General features: G+C 34.7%; 1 protein-coding gene across 1 annotated transcript in view; it reads left to right on the plus strand.

The window, feature by feature from the left end:
• LOC128991571 (5'-AMP-activated protein kinase subunit gamma-2-like) overlaps positions 1-21,090 on the plus strand; it is a 298,663-nt gene that overhangs the window by 17,230 nt on the left and 260,343 nt on the right. Inside the window, exon 2 of the mRNA XM_054414581.1 lies at positions 11,102-11,790. Coding sequence (XP_054270556.1) covers positions 11,104-11,790 — 687 coding nt within the window. The 5' untranslated portion in view covers positions 11,102-11,103. The remainder of the gene's footprint in view (positions 1-11,101; positions 11,791-21,090) is intronic.

The following is a 21,090-nucleotide window of genomic DNA, read 5'->3' on the forward strand; positions in this document are numbered from 1 at the left end:
AAATAGATGTTTGAATGACAATGTTTCGACTTGTAATGCTATTAATTATCAGGCCTAATCGTCCAGTTCCAGTAAATACCGTTAATAATAATATAGGGTTAATGTATCAAGTAATAATTTTGAATTACAATTTTTTATGTCGTATGAAATAGATGTCAACTGGAACCTTTTCATGATGGTGTTTGGATTCTTCAAAATGGTTGTACAAATAGACCACCATTCGTCTAAAACTAACCTGTTCAAAGAATTTTGATACAAAACTTAGGAATGTATATTGTAGTTTCTCATGGAATAGGTGTATGATTATTTATAAATAATTATAATTTCCAGATGAAAAAAGCAGAAGAGCTGAGTTCTTAAAAGTAGAAGGTCGTCAGTTTGTTTCTGGAGAAAGAGTAGTTTTTTTTATTCTGAACCGTACCCAGCTGTTATTGATTATTAGGCTTTTGATAAATAATCCTAGATAAAAATCAGCTGGTCTTAGACAGTTATAAAGCTACGTAAGGCATCTAACTCCGTACAAACTCATCCTTCAATCATAATATTTTAATTAAAGTATGTCCACGTGATTTTCCTATCATAATTAGTATTTTGGTATTTTAGTAATATGGACACATAGATATATATTTTTATATTGTCACTTTTTTCGGGAAATTACACTACATCATAGTTTCAGTTGTGGCTTAACAAAGTCTCATGAAAACACGGGAGATTCTCGCCTACGATATACGGCCTGGACGTTGGAAGAGTTCCAACATACCTTTAGTTGGTGCCAGTGCTTTATGTGCTAATAACGCCTATGTCAATGCGCGAAGGTTGTGTTATTTTAACAATTCACTCGATTGTGTACCCAAGTAGAGGTTTCATTTTAGATGTTTACAACAGATTATTTGAAACATTGTTTCCTTGGTGTTTGACGTAAATTAGAGACGAAAAAGTTTGGTTGTTGTTTTTGACTAGTTTTCCGTAGTTTAATGTGTTATACCCTTATAGAATTATGATTGTGTATGATGGGTTTATAATGAAGTAGACGACAAATGTAGTTGTTTTACTGACTTAGACCAGCTGTTATTTTTTGCAAGGACCAAAGTTATATGCTCAAGAAAAGCTGAGCTCAGTTTGGAAGCACCAAAAAGCAACTGATTTTTCTCAGGATTTAACCATTCAAACCGTAAACCAATTTCTGTAAAAAGTAAAGAAAATGATAAACAAAGATTTTCAGAAACGTCGATTCTGTTACTTCAGATGTTTTAAAGAAAATATGGGCCAAAAATGAAAACCTGTTTAGAACCCGTTTTGCTTAAAAACTGTTGTAAAGTTTCACGGCGAAGCAGGAGCATTAACTTTATAAAAATATAAACCATCTTTCAAACCGTGTGTTATTATTGAAAGTTGGAGGCTAAAGTAAATTTCTTCATTTATAATAATACATTTCGTAGGAATATGCCATTAAACAATAAACATAACACCTTTATATTCTCAAGTTTAAATAACACCTAATTCATAACTACAGTATATGCGAGCAAACAGAACAGCTTTACCACGAGAATAGTACAGTACCTATTTCACTTCTGCTCCATCCAATATGAAACATTGAAATGCTCGTCAACCAACATCAAAGTAGAGCGAATGCTTCTACAACTACAATGCAGACCAAAGTAGTGTACGATTACACTTTGAATCACGCATTCAAACACCGAATTGTTGATCGTCAACATCAAAGTAAATATAAAGCAACTATAATAATTCACAGTTTGGGTTTCAACTTTGTCTTTAATATCTAATTGAACTGTGCGAATTGTCCTTTAGTAAAACAAAAGGGAATTTCATGATTTTATGACGGTTTGGATTTGATTTCTAAAAGCGTTTTGACTTTTTAAACTGTGTGAACATCAAATTTAATGAGTTTCGTAATTGTTTACTTTATACATGTGACTTACTAAAACAGTTTGGATTGTCAAGTGTCAAGAAAAGTTCGGATAAAGCTGTCTTAATGCATTTCCAGTGTCTTTTAACCTTGTATCTTATCTTCATCATATATTGCGAACACCAAACTAAAAATAAATCAAGCTTATCTTCGACAGATGAAAAGGATTTTGTTAGATTTAACTTTACCTACAACAACACATTAAACTTATCTATCGCCCCTTCAATGTAAATATTTTTCGTTTGCATGAACGTTACACAGTTTACATATTGCTTTGGATTATAGGCATATAATTTTGACTTAGTAGGCCTACTCTCCTTTGAGGATTGAGTTGTTTCATCTAACTACAAAGTAAAGAGAACTCGACAATAATGTGAGGTGTAATGTGATAGCATGTTGGTGTGGTGAACAATTGCTCGTTGGTTGGAAAGATCTACATGACCACATAGTGGCTACCGGCGTCTTAATAGGGCTTTGTATGCTAGGGGACCGAGCTTTGCTTAGAGAAATTAACAACAAAGTAAAGAGAACTCGACAATAATGTAAGGTGTAATGTGATAGCTGTGGGTGTGGTGAACAATTGATCGTTGGTTGGAAAGATCTACATGACCACATAGTGACTACCGGCCTCTTACTAGGGCTTTGTATACTAGGGGACCGAGCTTTGCTTAGGAAGATCTACAACAAAGTTATGACAACTCGACAATAATGTGAGGTGTAATGTGATACAGTAGCTGTGGTGAACAACATTTGGTCTTGGAACTTTAGACGAAGCCACTCCATATTACTATGTAGCCTATAAAGGGAGAAAGTAATAATCATCTCAAAAATCGCCAAAACCAAATCATATTTTAAAAAAATTACTTTTCAATACTCACCGAGACGGGATAGTAGTTAAACATATTTTTGAATACCGTACTAACTTAATTAATGGTTTTAAGAGTCTATCTTGCTTGGCACCTTTTCCATTCTATTTACCTAAAGAAGAAGAATTAGATTTTTGTAAAGTATTTTTCTCACCCTTATTGTAGGTCTTAACAAATGTAGCATACACAATTTTTATTGTAGAGATTCAATTGGTTGTAACGAAAATTAAAAGGGCGCGCAAACATTGCCTTATTTACTTGTTTTATAAATTATAATACGTCAGGCAAATCGTAAACTAATTAATCTAAAATAAATATATTGTTCAATTTATTAATGTGAGAACTGAGCTCTAATAACGGTGTAGTGATAAGCCTGGGCGAGTGGAAATTTCCTAACAAAGTCATTATTAAAAGTGCGTCACTAGACTAATAGGTCGTCTCTATACAAAGAGGCTTTTAGAATATTACCTGGTTTTAAAAACCTTTGTAGTAATGATGTTGAAAATTGGCTTCTGTTGAAAATTGACCTCAGGGGACATCAATAAAAGTAAATCTGTCTCAGGTCTTACCGTACGGTTTAGTTTATGGACAATAAATATTAGTTATTCGCTAAAAAGCTATTTTTCCCATTTATTGGTGAAAATAAAGATTATACTATACTGAGTCGGGCATCAATAATTAAGCTTATTTTATCCTTAATCTCGAGAAAAATTAGTGAGGCTTTATACTGTACTTTAGAGCAATTAGTGAGCTATTAGCATGTGGGCCGATTGGGCGCCACGGCAGTATCTTCTTATCACTGGTAAATGTTTGACATTAGATCGACAAGTGATTTGACCTTGAGTGATAACGGCTGTGTACTCGTCATAATGGATAACATAGACAACATTGTAATGTCACCAATACTTTTGACTTGTCCTCTTTCTATTTAGAGTTATCGTAAAGCTTTGTTAGACCTTCTTGAGTTGAGGTAAGTATGAAGGGGGAAATGGTATATTTCGAGCAAAAATATAACTTGGTACAGTGTTTTCACTAATATTGTATTCGAAATTGGTATATTTTTGTGGTTATTTCACTGACTTTGTATTCGAATGGACAAGATCAACAAAAAACAGTTAAAACAGTCTAAAACAGTTAAAACAGTCTCTCATACAAAATTAATTGATGCTATTGTTTTATTTATTTTATTTTGTAACTATTTGTATGTTAACTTAAGGTTATGAAGCGATGTGTTAACGACAAGCCGACCTCTATTTAAACGTAATAAGTAAACTAACATAATATTATTACGGATTGTATCCTTAATGTCGACAGTGAATTGGGCAAGCAATTAATGAAAGCATAATAAGTACCAATAGTATTATCAAAAATAACTTTATAAGTTAGTAAACCCGAACGATTTTGATAGGAATGTTGTAGCCCTTTAAATTCTGAACACAATGGTAGGATTCCCATTCTTGTAAAAATTATGGTTCAAAAGTTATTGTAACTTATTTTATTTTATCCATAAAAACCCATAATTGATTTTTCGACAACCCTGGTTCTGATTAAAATTAGCCATATGGTCCTTATAATTCCAAACAAAATAGTGCAACCCCAATTCCGTAAAATTACGGTCCAAAAGTTAACGCAACTTTTGTGATTTCACCTATTAAATATCATAGTTACTATCATCGCTTACCCACGAAAAAGGTTGTTAACAAGCTAATAGGAGAAAGTATGTGTCAGATTTCTGATACCGTTGATTTCAGATACACAAATTTTTTGATGACAAGTAGGTTATCAACTTACACGTGAACCAATAATATTACTAACATTAACACATCCTACTAACATTATCATTTACTTGATTTTACTTTTGATGGTCCCATAACAAAGGCATCAAGATAACTATCGTATCTCGGACGTTATACATGAGTGAACGTCGGTGACTTCTCTGTAAATTGTCCCTTATTGACGCTAACGAAGATTCCAATTAACTGATTCCGTCTCAGCCTCACGTACTTCACTTTTATCTCTTTCTCTTCCAGGTCAAATTATTTCATCTTGGCTACAATGATTTAAGTGTTTGGCAAGTCTGTTCACAGAAGAGTATGTAGAGTAGATATATCTACTCTTTAATTTGTGGTCTATTGCACATTGTTGTTAGTTTTAGTTACCTTGTAGTCTTAAAGTTCAATTAAACCATTTTAAAAGTTCCGTAAACCGTATAAACAGGCTTCCCTTGGACTCACATATGTAATTTTTTTACATGCCTATCTAAAAGTTCTAAATGAAAAAAAGCCATTATAATTTTTTTGGGATAAGCTTTATTCTTGATTTTTTTCTAGAATATTTGGTACATTAATTAGGGGAATTCAATTAAACAATCACTTAGCATTGTTGAGATTGTGACGTTTTAAAAAGGAAGTCGGTGTGCTTTGGAACTAAATATGCTTATTTTCTTATGGTTTTAGTTTGATTGTGGGGCAATAAAAGGGAATACTGTGGCTATTTTAACAATATTTGGTTTGATCAATGCGGCCAAATGAGTTCATTTCGGGTCCAGTAGGTGCTTCGGTGCTTGAGGTTTTGGTTTAGGCAAAAGTTTTGAAATTCGTACCCGCAGCTCTGTATCAAGTATTGTTTCATTTTACCTCCCTCCCCTCTTACCCAAGAGTTGAGTAATCTCATTGAATATACAATATTAATTATGTTATATATTCAATGCTAATCTAGAAGAATGTAGCTTTTTATTAGTTAAAGAATCATCGTGACTTTTTAAATACTGCATTACAGTTTAAAAAAACCTCCATTTATCTGTTGCTTACCAACGTTGGTTTCGTGAATCAGTCATGCAAAACTCCACATTTGTTGACACTCCTGTGTGGAAACAATGGTGCCGTCTCGTGCCAACGAAATAATTACCAACAAATTAATATTATCATACAATATGTATTCTGTTAATAGTTGGATGTTTGTCATGACGAATGTGTCACTGTGTGTCTTTGTTGTACTTAAAGCCTGCGTTGTAAAACGTTACGCTATATTTTTGTATTAGGTTTATTAGTACCAGTGTACTTGTTGCTCGAATTCAAGCAGTTACAGGCGTTATTTTAAAAAGAATAACAGTAATAATTTCCGATGACTTAAGAACAGTCGACTCAAAGATTATGGAAATACTCACGATGTACATAACAGATCGATACAATCAAAATTTCTTGTAAATATATAATAATTTTTCAAAAGCTGATCGTGTTTTTTGTGTTTTCTACAAATGTTTCCCAATCATAGCAGCATTAGGTTGTCCATAATAACGATTAAAAATAAAATAATAATAAAACACACTATTTCTATTTCTTCTACTAGGTGGTGTTATATGACTTTCCTATGATCTTTCCTTCCATATCTTTCAATGATTGTTCAAGAAATGCAGCACAGTGTTAATTTAGTTTTCTTTTAAGTGTATCAAATTATCCAGGCTCTCTCACTTTTTTCCAATGTAATATTTACGCCAACCCAAATTGAAATAGCAAATATTACATTTCAACCAATTCAGTAAATGTTTGTAGCTCACGTTTCCACAAATGGCAACAAAAATAATTACAGCAATTAAATTATCCATCTGATCATAATGTAAGTAATGTTTAGTATCTAGTATTATGTAATTATTGTTTGTGTACCTGTGTGGTTATAGCTCTCGCCTTCTTCATTGAAGAATTGCCGGTTCGATCCTAATCGAGTTCGATGCTTAACCCAGGTCTATTTGGGCTATCAGTAAATGAGTCTGTTAATACAATTTTTAACGATAGATAGTAGCAATATCAGCGTTTTAATTCCCTTACAAGAAACGTAACTCGTATCAAACTTGACTCGTATCAAGCTATGGTGGTTTATGGACCTAGAATATATCCTTTTGAAGCCTTTTTACAACTATTGTGAACAACAGTTCCCATCACTATTAATTATAGAACTATAGTTTAAATGAGTAAACCTACTACTGTACTGCACTGCTGTCTACTCACCTTTAATGTTTGATAGAATGCTACAGATATTCTTTAATCAATGATATTGCCATAGAATCTAGAATATATCCTTTTAAAGCCATTTTAAAACTATTGCGAACAACAGTTACCATTACTATGGATGGCATTGTTATGGATTATAGAACCATAAATTAGTAAACCTACAAGTGCACTGCTGTCTACTTCACTCTTAATCATGATGGAGATAGAACGCTACGGAAATTCTTTAATCAATGATATCGCCATAGAATAAGTAAACACTTAGGTATCAAAATATCTTATTTTATTTGTTAAAATCAGCTGCGTGTTATTAAAAAATACAAATTATTAAATCTGGTTTGGTAAAAAGTAAACAACTCCAAAGTAAGTTATAAATTGCTGCGTTTGTTATTGACGCAATTTAGACGACTCGATGCTTAATTTCCAAAGCCCCGCCTGGAATTTTCGCTTGGGCAAAACCTTTTGATAAAACCTTATAGTCGAAGATGTATCAAGCTACTCCTATAATAATCTGCTTGATGTTTTTGTGAAATTTCAATTTAATTGGACCAGTAGTAAAAGAATTGAATGGTGGTGAAAAAGACATACACACAGACACAGGTAACTTCAATTTCATCATACTTTTGCGAAGGTAGGAAATCTTCTTTAAAACTAGTTGTGTAGTATTATCGTATTTTGTTATTGTGGCTAGTTAGGTAAGTGACGCAAGTGGCTTATCTTCTGAAACCCAAGCGGATAGGCGTATCAGCAAGCATACCTAGGAAATATTGTTACTAGCTGAGTCTATGTTTGTCGTAGCGCTGTTATAAAATGTTATATTATTGTAGTTTTACATGCACTGGACACTTACAGATATTCCGCTCGAAATCAATCATAATGTTTATGTAAATATCAACGAGTAAATTTTTAATACCATAAATTGTTGATAATTTATTTTATGCTGGAACCTCCACCTAAAATGTGTATAATGGCGTTTTTACGTAATTTTTTTGGGAGTAGGCCTACTCCAAACACCGGAATTTTTAATATCTCATTAAAGTTTTGTAAGAACTTTCGTTTGTCATGGTCCTACTGGGCATACCTCAAGCGGATTGAACTATTTAAAATCGTCTTAAGCTGATAAACTGAGACAAATCTACAAATATAAGAATATGTTTAATCTTAGAAGGAATATCTAAATTATATACTCTTTTATAGCTGACTCAGGTAAACAAATGTTTGAGCACTTCTAGAAGTGCTAGGACTTCCTCTCAGTTTAAATTCAACCTAAAATTATTTTAAGGTTTCAGGCTCCTTACCAACACATTTGGGGAGCTTTCTGATGTTTAATTCGCTTGATAACTATTGGACCAAATTGCACTTATTTTTAATGCGTTCTATTTAAAGTTGTTTTGTTGCCAGAGTGGATGTCTTGTTTGTTGACGGTTGATTTTCATATAGAGACTCAAGAGTAATGCGACTTTTCAACAGTCTCTGGTGTCAAGCCAATAGATTTATATTCCTTATGGATCGACTAAAAATAGATGTAATTTATTACAGTCCAGTTATTGTGGTTGAGAACGTTCTATTGTTTGCTAATTGTTATTTTGAATGTTATCTATATGAGCCAAAAACAATGCTTTTTTAAAATCCCTTATCGTATATGTTATTGTAACAAAAATGCTAAGAGCACAATGCACTAAATGACCCTTGAAAAAGAGGGTACATTTATTTTCCATCAGCTTTTTAACGTGCCAGACATGAACAAAACACTACAATTTATGGATTTAAAGTACGTTAAGATAACTACTTGCAGTATCATAGGTTTTGATCCGAAAAATTCATAATGAATATAGTGATGGTGACAGGTATTTAAAGCCTTATCAGCTGTGATATAGCAATACTGTACCGTACTCTGGAATCAGTAATAGGGTTTTCAACAGGATTACGCGAAGTCGTCAATAGAAACTCAGTTCACTCTAAATATCGAGGGAATTTATGCAATATTAATAAGCTTCCCTCAGTGAATATTACTGATTTGATTGACAATTTTTACAGTTGTTGCCTACATTTAAACACAAACAACAAAATTCTACTAGCACTACCATCTTCATTTCAGCTAGGCCTAGCATTCTTCATTTGACACCAACAATGACACCTCTTAGCTAAACCATAATTCTATGATATTGGAAAATACTTTAAAATCCTATTGTACTGTATAATCGTGGTTTGTAAATCATGTTTCTGTTTTAATGTGTGTTCTTTAACCGTCAATCAATTGATTAAAAAAAATAGCACAACCCCAACGCTGTATAAATAACTGTACACATGTTATTGCAATTTTTGTGATTTCCTCATAAAATCCCAGTTATCTCCCCCTCCGTTTCTGCTCACGACAGATTAATGTGGAAATAGTTATTTATTATTATTATGTAGCGATTGGGAGAAAGTATGTATGTAGTTTGCTTGTACTGTTCATATTTATTTTTAGTAGCTTTTGCCATTTGTGCTTTACCTTTTTGCTAAAACACCAGAAGCCAAGTTACAGTTAACAAATGTGTTGTTATATTACTAGACATAGTTTTAAGCTTTTAAACAACAATATGAAAACTTGTCTATTTTTATTATTTTTTAAGGTTTAATTCACATTTGCTTTGTCACCTCTTCCAAATGTTATAGTGTAAAAAAGCAACTCCCAATAATGGTCTATGGTTAATAGTATAAGTATCCATTACCTATAACAAATAAATACTATTGATAAAGTCGTTCCCTGTTTCTTTGTTGTTGTTTTCCTCGACAGCTAATGTGGGACGATGTGATAGCGAGTCAGCCAAGTATACAATGTTTGCTATTCAGGAAGTTTACGGCGTGAGGTTTACCAAACTTTGCCAAACGTTCTTGTTTGAATAAACAAGTCAGCAACGGTTATGGCACGGACATATTACATTTTCATGCCAGAGCAACATGTTTATGCAACAAGTTGTTTAGTCAATTAGTGTCGATTGTTGAGATTTCAAACTGTCTATTGATACCCAAGGTTTTAATACAAAAATAATTTTTTATCAGATAAAACAAAATTATGTACTTTATACTTTTCATTGAAAGTAGGTTAAAAGCCAAGTATGAATGGAGATGAGTGGCGTGATCTTGTAGTCTTGTTAGTGACTAAGGCCGACATACATCTTAGACACAGCTGTGAATTAATAGCCCATACAGCTAATGGCAACTAAGGTACCTACAGTTTATAGTGGAATCTGAACCACATTTTTGCCTTGGTATTAACTAATTGGTTTAATTTTCAGTATAGTACTGCGGATAGTCGTAGTACTCACAAGTGCGGGCGTTAATCCACACCAGGGAGTGTCGCATCCACAGTGCATGCCTATAAATATCCACAATTCGTGACCTCCTTGTAGCTGGATTACAGAAAGACGCCACGGTCCCAGTCCTATTATATTATACAGAACCTTGCACTGACTGATTATACATGCTTAAATGAAGTGATAGGTAAAGATTGTTAATATATCAAAGCTTACCCCTCTTGCACAATGCTAAGCTCATTCAACTGCACAATGTAAAACAAGGAGTGGTAATTAATTGCAGTTTAGCTCATACAATCAGTGAACAAATGTCTGTAATTAATTACTGTACCGGAGTAATCTCTGATTAGAACTAAACGGATTCAGGGAGATCTCAGATTAATTAGATTCACTTGTACAGTTATCTGTAAAAGGTGTTCTGAATGTGTACAGCGGCTGTTATATTAGTTGAATGTTTTGTTTGGTTAAATGATAATTGTTTCTACCAAGAATCTTTTAGGGTGGTCCTAGATAAAATCTTTTCCTTGAAGGTTCACACTGCTTTTCGGATAATTTCTGTGTTTCCAAGTGCAAAAAGTATTTTAAAATTTCCTATTTGATCAACAAGTTAAAACCTTTATGTGTTGTCAATGGTAGCTTATGTTTCCACCGCGAGGAATTGGTATAAAGCATGGTTTATAATGGTCATTGTAGCAGGGTGGATTGTGGAAAGGCTGACTTTTAGTATGGCACGTGTTGAAGACAGGAGTTACGTGTATGCTAGAAAAGTAGATGTTGACTGTTTTACATAATAGAGACGCTATACTGGATGTTTAAATTGTGGGGTATGTTGTGGGGCTTCAGAAAAGAGATATGATTAAACGTTTGCAACCACTAACCAGGGATATCTTAGGAACAGAGAGCACAGAATAGAATTTCCATTCTGTGCTCTCTGCTTAGGAAGATGGATGTTGACTGTGGTAGATTAAACATACAGAATGTTCATTGTGATGTTGTATGTTCCAGAGATGTCCGGGGACGGGGACAAAACGCCACCTGCAGCCGAAGACGGTGACGAAGAGGACGATGACTTCGACGATCTTGTCAATCAGATCAACTACAACACCATCACCTCCCTTGCGGCCCTCAAGGAAATCCTCGGACACGACTCTAGGACGAGTGCCGAGGACGTTTCGTGGTTCCAACACTACTTCCTTCATCACGTGAACCGTCTGCCATCCAGGAGCCAGTGGGAGCGACGGCTCAGCGAGTGTCCGGAGGAGGATGAAACCGTGGCTGACCATGGGGATCATGATAAACGAGCGGAATCCTCAAGCAGCTCTAGTACCACGTCTGCTACCACGTCGGACGACGAGGATTCCAAAGACGAGTCCAAAGATGAGTCCAAGGACGAGTCCAAGGATGAATCCAAGGACGAATCCAAAGCGGAATCCAAAGAAAGCAAAGAAGAAACGTCGCCTGTTTCTTCAGCGCCACCGACCCCGAAGAGGAACCCTTCCCTTACCCCGGACACACCGCCTCTGTCCCCGCGCACGATGAGTCGGGGGACTTCGCCCCACCTGGATAAACGGTTCTTCGACTCCAGCATGATCGAGATGAAGTCGCAGGCGTCTTCCACGTCCACCCTGGATAACGATTCTACCGAGGAGATTTGGGTGCGACGCGCCGACCCGGATACGGTCCGACGGAAAAGGGTGAGTCGCAACACTTTGCATAATAGAAAATATGTTATTATTATAAAATATGTTATTATTTTACAAGGAGTTTGTACTTATCTTCTGAGTAATAATAGTGTTTCAAATATTGTATAGTTTATTTTAAATGCTGTGAACATTGAATCGCGTTAACAACCTTGGTATCTTCCCAGTTCCCAGGGAAAGCTATCTACGATCTGTTTTTTATAGTTAGGTAATCTTCGAAACTGGAGACATTACGGTACGGTATGATCTTAAGAGATCATTCCCAGCTATGTAATTTTCACGATTCATTCGCGAGAAAGCCTTCTCCGTCTGCTATAAACTTTGATGAATTACTGTACATTTTATTGAGAGGACGTAAATAAGTTATTCATAAAGTTGTCACTAAAGTGTCATTTTTCATAAACTTATGAAATTAATTATTTTATCATTTACTTTATTTTTTCTGAATGTAAGGATAAAATTGTCAGCCCTCTTTTAAATTAATATCATGTTTTAAATCGCAATATTAACCGTAATGATTAACTAAAGAAAATACCAAATTGTAGGAATATCCTCTCCCACTATTGAAATTAACATGATGTTTTTTTCGACTTGATCAAGATAAGTTAGTTATTTTCCCGAAATTTCCGTAACACCTTCATGATTTTCTCTCGAAAGATAAGCTATTTTATTGTAATGAGGATAAGTCTATTCTCAATGTTATAGTGACATTGGTGAACCAGTACTAGCAGTCTACATTTTAAGTTTTGCGAAATCATGTAGTATTTAAATTGCGTCCCCATTTAGTCAATCCACCGACATTAATTTTTGGGTTTTATCAACGATTTACGAGCATAAATTAATTTAAGAAAATAGAAAAATTAAATTAATTTTGTACAAATCATTAATCGTATGAACTATTCTATGTAAAAACCAAGTTTTAAAATCTGCAGGTTTTGAAGTAAATTTCAGGTCCCGGCCATTGTTAGTCTCGTCCGAAATTTTCCGAGCACTTTCAGTGGGTGACTGGGACGCTGCCAAATACCTGACTGACGGGTCTTAAATTGTTTGGCGTAAACACCCCAGTTGTAGTATCATTGACTATAGATAACAGTTGCAACTAGAGTGGTGTTTATCACGCTTATCACAGCGTTGCAACTAGTTTCGACTTTAACCTCAATTGGAATAATGACAACGATGGAAATTCTCCTTTGTTTACATCTCGCCCAGGCTGGGTCACGTGACGGCTCGATACAACGTCCGGCAGGTGGCGACACTAGCAGCAAACTCGGGAACTACCAGCACTATTGACGCTCGTAGTCCCGCCGCGCGCCGCCACTAGCGCTGCACTCGCTACTACGGTACAGTCGGCTCACCTCACTATAGCACTGACCATTGATTACGTCAATTATGTATGATTGTTTTACCAATTCTTGACGTAGGACAGGTGTTCTGCGTGTCGAGATGTCAGTGCCCCTTGACCTGCCGGCCGGTTTGGACACTGGGCTAGGTTTTGAGAGGGTTTACACAATTTTCGTACCCGACTGTACCCGAGCACATGGGGGTTAGGTTGTGTTTGTCGCAGAGTGCGTGCTTCTTCTGTTGTGTCAGTAACAAAGTTTCGTGCGATCCTCAGAAACAAGCTTGGGTAAATTTGATTATTGAGTCTCATTGTAGCAGTCGCAATAGAGCATGATACTGTAGATATTTGAAAATAAATTGCTGGATGTATTTCAAGTTGTGGGTTGTTTTGTTTACAATCCCGCCACACCTACCTTGCCCATGCACGTAGTTTAGAATGCACGTGAGGAAATGGAGGTTATATCATTGTGTCGCACAAGACATACACAGTTCTGTAATGACGTTTAATATTTCAAAATCAATGCCATAGAAACCTGTAAACACATGCCTTGAACGTCTTCCTTTACTGTTATCTTATTCATGGTTAACAATACGCAAAAGATAATTTATTAGTGTAATTGTTAAGCAGTTTTTGTGTCAATTGTGTAACATAACAACAAATAATTTTGCCACCGAAGAAGGCACTGCAGTATTTCGTGTAGGCTGAAATATTACATAACCCAATTGCATCTGGCCTACGTGTTGTGAGGGGAAGTTCCTCACCTGTCCCGTGTCGTGTATTTAGTCGCACACAAACACTATACCTGGTCGAAATAGGACACACGGCAAAACCTTCAATGTTGGATGTATGCAATGCAGTATTCAATCTTGAACTATTCCAGATCTAACAAGTCTCGTAGGCGTAAAGAATCTGAACCGTCTTGAGTGTTTTGTTTTGGTGACTATAAACCAGACTATGTAAACCATTCATAGTGTATAGTGATAATGGTTTCGTAGAGTAGGTCCCTACCATCGATAGGTCCCTTACTCGTGCGTCTCAGGGTTCCAATAAAAAATTCCACTTTTTTGTTACTTTCACAATAAATGTATTGAAGATTTTACCATTGATTATTGAATGGAGAATTTAAAGTTTCCATATGTAGTATTTGATGAATCAACTGATAATAATCAAAGCTTAAAAATTATCAAGCTGCAATGCCTATTAAAGTATGACAGTAGTGCTACAGGTAATATCCGTTGAACACTTGTCATTGTTTTAGTAATAGTAATAACACACATTTAAATTCTTTGTTGATTGTAGACGGTAAGAGGAGGTATTAGAATTATTATTAGTCCCACTTACCACTTTTTTCACTCAGCAAAACACAAGTTTTGCCGTGTCATGTTATCCCCTTCTACATAAAGACGTAATCAGAATATTGTGAACATTACATTGACATTATTGTTATCTTAATAATCTTTGACTGAACGTGCCTGCAAGAATTCCTCTGTAAAGCATAAATTCCCGATCCTGTTCGATAATTAGAAAATATCCGTGGTTTTACCAAACCTAACTTTACGAGTTTTGGTATCCCTGGAGGGATCCTTGACCGGCAATGCTCACCCTGGATTGAGGATGGTGGTGAAGGGAAGGGTGAAGCGAAGGTCATGTGATCAGGGGTGTAATTCCGGCCTAGAGAGAGAGAGATGGAGAGTGAGAGGGTGCTTCAACTGATTTGTCTAAAAGTGGTGTTCGCCACTCCCCCTTCAGAGGGTCCAGGATTAATTTTTGTTTCATCTTTTTGGCTATTGTGTCTGCGCCAAGCTAAGATACGTAAGACTGACAATGCTAATGCTCCTTATGTTGTGTGTCGTTGTGAATAAAACCTCCACTCTCCATTTGAATATTTTGTATCTGTTAGTTCATTAATTTTGATTGATATGCAATTTAACAGAAATCCTGAACCCGGATGTACTTTTTGTGGGTTACCAAATAATTGGTAGGAATGGATTAGTTTTGTAATCCTTATTTCTATATTTATCCCATAATGCTATCAACTTTGTCCTATTTAGAGATAAATGATACCAAAGATTACACATGCTACTCAAAAAGTAAAAACTAATATTTATAAACTTAAAGTTGTCGTCAGATGTTCTATAAGGTAGTGTTTTAAATCCAAGCCTTTTTTAGCATTATAATGTAGTGTCCTTTCCACCTCAGTATCTAGTGAAAAATGTCACTTATGTATTGACATTGTTAACCATCACAATGGTTTCGACTAGAGCTGCTTCCGCTAGAGTCATATTACATCAGTGCCAGGGCAAAGCTTTGACATACAATTATCAAAACATTTTTGCGTAGCATGTGTAATCTTGACCTTTGGTTTAAATGCGATTGTAAAATAAAATATATCGTATTTGAAGTTATTTCAGAATCCCACCAGTATAAAACTGGGTTTGTTTTGCAATGAGTCCTAGATTATACCACAATGCCATAAGATATTCTTTATTTGGAAACTCTTTATTACTTGAGGATTCAAAGCCAAAACACACGGTTTTATAGCCGTGCTTCAACGTTGTATCATAGATAAAAGGAGTATAGTACAAAGAGATATAGTATAGTTAAAAGAATATGTCTACTCCTTTTATCTATGGTTGTATAGCCCAGTTTACCGATATCGAAAATTGATATCTGCAAATGGTTAAAACAATTTAGTCTGACTGAAACTGTTTGGATATCGAATACCTATTGAACTTCGTAACCCTACACACGTTTGGAATTCTATCGTGATATATTTCCATCCAACCAAAACGAAATTGAAATAAATGTTTCTTCTAATTCAACAATTGTGCATTCTTCGATTTCTTTTTCTTCCCAAATCAGTTCCAAATTTATTTTCTCATACTGTTTCTTGGTGCAGAATGAATTATTTTTAGGTGTGAAACAACAATGATTTTACAAGACTAACACAACTTGGAATGTGACACCAAAATGTGTAATAGTCAGGGTAGAAAGACGTAAAGAAAGATATAGCCCAAGGCCTTGTAAAGAATCTTCTCCAGGGACAATATTGTGGATAGAGGGTAAACTTGGGCAAGTATTTGTCCCCTAGGGAACATTGTGTTTTAAAATTGTCTTGCGAAAAAGTGTGTTGTAAAACTTTAGTGGACAGTATATTATTATTGGTAACAATCAAAGTGCTGAGTGTAGTCCCTAATGAATCCATATTAGGGGTTAGTGTCTAAAAAGTTAGTTTTTAAATCGTCTCTGAACATTAATTTGGTTTTCCCCAACATAAAACTCCATAATGACGCTTGAGTTCGATTATGTTTTGCCATATCTATATTATTAATACGCTACATGAAACTTTGTGAACAATAAGGCCTTTTTGTTTTAAGATTTAACCCCACATATTATATACCAAAATGTTCGTCTGGGTGTGTAGATTTGCAAACTGACCTTACATCTGCCCCAGTGGCTTTTAAAGTAACCATGTAATCCTTTTGAAGAACACATTTGTTTACATTATGATCAGCTGTATAATTTAATTACGTCAATATTTTAGTCGCAATTTAAGGAAACGTGAAACGTGTGCTACAAACATTATTTACTGACTTGGTTGAAATGAAATATTTACTATTTGAATTTGGGTTAGCGTAAATATTACAATGGAAAAAGTGAGACAGTCTGGACAATTTTATATACTGTACTAAAAGTAAAATTGAATTAACACTGTGCTGCATTTCTTGAGCAATCATTGAAAGAGCCAATTTGCAAACTATTGAAACATAGGAAAGTCATTGAAACCCACCAAGTAGAAGAAATAGAAATAATGTTTTTTTTTAGAATTTAAAATCGTTATTATGGACAACCTAATGCGGCTATGAGTGGGAAAAATTTGTAAAAAACGCTAAAAAACAAGATCAGCTTTTGAAAAATGATAAGATATTTACAAGAAATGTTGATTATATGGAACTGTTATGTAAGTATATTGTGAGTATTTCCGTAATCTTTGAGTCGACTCTTTTAAAGTCATCGGAAATTATGACTGTTATTCGTTTTAAAACGCCTGTAATACTTCAAAATTGCTCAAATTCGAGCAGCAGGCACGCTAGTTTATTTTATTACGACCAATAGACCGATTCATTTGTAAACTACTAGTTGCCATCGGAGATCGTGAAATAGTATAAAGGACACAAGCTATCAATGGTAAAACTTTCATTGAATAGGCTAAGCAAAGTTTCTCGATCCATTTTAACGTCACTGAACAACAAACATCAGTCAGAACAGGTTTCTGATATTACAATTGGGTGATAATTCAACTTTAATATCCAAATTCAATGGTAATATAGTACGAAATTAATGTATATGTTTCTAATACAATTTTATATTATAAAATGTTTGTTTTGTGAATATTTTAGAGAAAATCTATTAAGGACATCAAAATTTCAATATTATCGACAATTTACACCAAAGAGGTTTTTTTTAGTTTATCGTTCAGTCAAAACAGTTTGCTTTATACAAAATACCTGCACTTCTAAACGTATAACGATAATACAGAAATTGTTACAGAAAACTTTAAATTCATCATTGTGTCTTATCTCATCAAATTTTCTTATGAAACTGCTTCTGCTTGTTGAAAGTGCAGGGTGTAAAAACGCCCTGAATAGAATGCAAATGTCAGAAGAGTATGTTGTAGTTGTTTCAATAAGTATCAGGTTAGCCCATTAGGTAATGGGGAAACGATGTTGGTTAAGGGTGTGGTATGGACAGTGTTCTTTAACTGATGACTTCTCACTAGACTATTTTTAAACAGAGTAAACACTTCATTCAATATTTTCACAAACTTGGTTCATTTTGTTAGAGTGCTCAGTTCAAATTGCTGTTTTGTGTAGGCTAAAAGTGATAAATATGAAATAATGGTTTACATATATTTTATCAGTTAAATTCAGAATATAACATACACAATGCTATATTTTGCATATTTGGGTATTGTTTAGTTTTACAAATAGTTGTAATATGAACTACTAAACAAAATAATTATATTTGAAACCCCCACTGTGTTTCACATAGTGAATTTTCAAGTAGTTCTTGAAGTGTTCCCAGCTGAGAACAGAAAACATTTGATTAAGCTTGTCCTCGAAGTCCAAGAACAGAGACGTATATGGAACAGCAATACGACGGTCCCTGAAGAATTGTATAGCTTTACATCATTTCCCAAAAGAATAGTAGAGAATTCTCGTATTATCTTTATCACGCACAGTGCGAATGTTATAGGCGACTTTCTATGTTCAAATAGTTTGAGATTAATTATATAGTATTTAATCAAATTTTTTTTCCACCACAAATGTTATTATAATGCTCACTAATATTTCTTCCACGCAAAAGAATATCATATTTTTTATTTTTTATTTATTCATTATTAGATTTTTTTCCATATTACATGCTTGGTTGGACTAAATTTCTTGTATTAATGTTTCGGAAGACAGTACTCGTTAATTTAAACCACTAGTGAATTTGTAGCAATCCAGTCAATCTTTCAAGATGTTCTTTTTGAAATTGGACAGCTTCATAAGGACTTTTAAATAACGTACCCAAATTATAATAGAATAATTATAATAGTAAAATACTGTAATAGCAAAAAAAATATTTTGTGAGAAGTCTTAAACGTCAATAACTTTTAGTGTTTAGTGTAGAGTGTTTCTTAAATTTAGCCGATCAATCATGGCTGTTGGATATCGACTTCTGGTCGCCTGTTATTTCGTTGGTTATTTCAGGAGGCGTACGATAACAAAATTAAAACATGTTAAATTAGTAAAGTTCTATAACAATGCTTTGATAACTGCGCCGGATGATATTGTACGCCTTGACGTTGATTCTTCTCGAGTGGATAAGAAATACAAACACAAAGTGATGCTCCATTGCTTATAGTCTCCTTGGGAGCATTATTGTTTATTGTCACGCATGTCTCCGTTTCTCAGGGATATTCTTCCTCAAAATATCCCTTACTATGAAAAAAATCCTCGATTCATGCAGATATTCCATTTAAGTGATAAAACCCTTCCCAATGATACTCGGGGTTTTTATTATTTTCCACTTAACAAAAAATGTCTCATTAAATGGACAAACTCCATATGATACTCGGTTCTTGCTGAGTGTTTCAATATCAATATCTTACTTTAAAAACATATACAAAGCCTATAAGGGATAAAATCCCTACGGTGGATCATCAGTTCTCATTTAAATTCATCCTTTGTTATCTTGACCAAGATAATATTTAAAATAAAACTCGTTTCTGGTTGTGTTTTCCTTTGTTGTTCTTCAAACCAATATCCTACAAAAATCCCATTCAAGAGAAAAAAAAACCCAGTAGTGAACCCCCGATCCTCAGTCGCTTCTATGCCCTTTCAACCAACCCTACTCTTAAAATATCCCAATAAGGGATAAATTCCCTCGGAGCTGCGTGGGTGGTGAGACGGCGGACGGCCTACGTGACTCATCAGGGGGTGTGTTTTGGCGGGTAGGGGCGAGGTTCTGGCGGGAAGGGAGCGAGCTTGACCCACTTCTCACCCCCGAGGTCGATATAGCGCCGTGTGGTCCTAATACGAGTACATTGTTTTGCACTGGAGTGCGCCAAGAGTAGTTTGTTTGTTATTCCACCTGACCACGTGTAAACTACTATTAACATGTGGTAGGTGTAGGCAATTTGGATCTGTAGCGGTAGCGGTTTTGATCTGTAGATTTTGTGCTTTTAGATTAGAAGTTTGGGTTGGATTAGTTTTTCCGATTAGAAATATTTTGGTATGGGGTGGTTGGGATAGTTGGATTCTGTATTTTTTAATTATAATGAGTACTTTAGTAACATTATTGTTGGAAGATTGTTTTAAAAAATGTCGCGGTGAAATAAAATAAAATTGACCTCGTGCATTTTCTACATTTATATTTTCCTTGATTTCTTTTTTATTGGTGAAAATTGTGATTAAGCTTGGTGTAAAGTAGCTAGAGTTACCTATTCACCTTTGAAAATCACAATAGAATTAAATTATGCTTAACTTGTAGAACATTTGAGACATCTGTTTTCCGATTGCGATTGGACAAAAATTAGTGAAACGTAAATACATTTTAGAGGCATTTCTTTAAATATGAATGATTATTATTGCTTGAAAAATCTATATTGGTCTTACAAAAATCGGTCATTATAATTATTCGAAGTTATGTTCCTGCAGTTTTATTTACAGTATGAGTTTTGGAAAGTGCAATTTAAAAGCCCTTTAACATTCTCTGGGATCCAAGTTATGAGTTACAAGTGACTTAAACCAAAATTATAAATACTGTTAAAGGATAAAAATGGACCTTTGCAACGACGGTGTTATATCAATACCCGGGATATGGATCAAACGAACGAAGTGGATAGATTTTTAGAGACCGAAAACTTACCTAACTGTCCTTGAAATTTTGCCGTTAATTAAATTGTCTTGGCTAAAGAATCAGCTGTTCTTAGCCCATACATACGGTTAAGCTAACCAACAATCTTAACATATGGCTTGTAATAGTTGTGGTAACAAAGGCTATTAATTTAACTCTGATTTTATTTATCGTACCAAGTACGTATTTTTTTGTTCGCCGTACAAATCTAAACAAATTTTAAGCCTTCAAAGAGCGTAGAATTGATCCAATAGTGTCAAAATATAATAACATCTGTTTTAAGGTGAGTGCAATAATAACATCTGTTGTATTCAGTAACCACTGGAATTCCACTGAAGTTGCTGATGCTACTGATGTAGCGACGAGATGTAGTATGTTTCCGTCCCATCAAGTTGTACGTCAGCTGAGCAGTGGGTCGTAAATTGCTGCAATGGGCAGCGTTAAAACTGACAGGGCCAGGATTAGTTCGCCCGAGTGATGTTGGTCTTCGCATAACCTTGAGTACACTAAACATTTACTACGTGGAATTTAGTGTAGAAAATATAAAA

The sequence above is a fragment of the Macrosteles quadrilineatus genome, unplaced genomic scaffold (assembly GCF_028750875.1).
Source record: "Macrosteles quadrilineatus isolate MER2022 unplaced genomic scaffold, UCM_ALF_1.0 Scaffold_4__1_contigs__length_99947679, whole genome shotgun sequence".
In the NCBI taxonomy this organism is placed as follows: Eukaryota; Metazoa; Arthropoda; class Insecta; order Hemiptera; family Cicadellidae; genus Macrosteles; species Macrosteles quadrilineatus.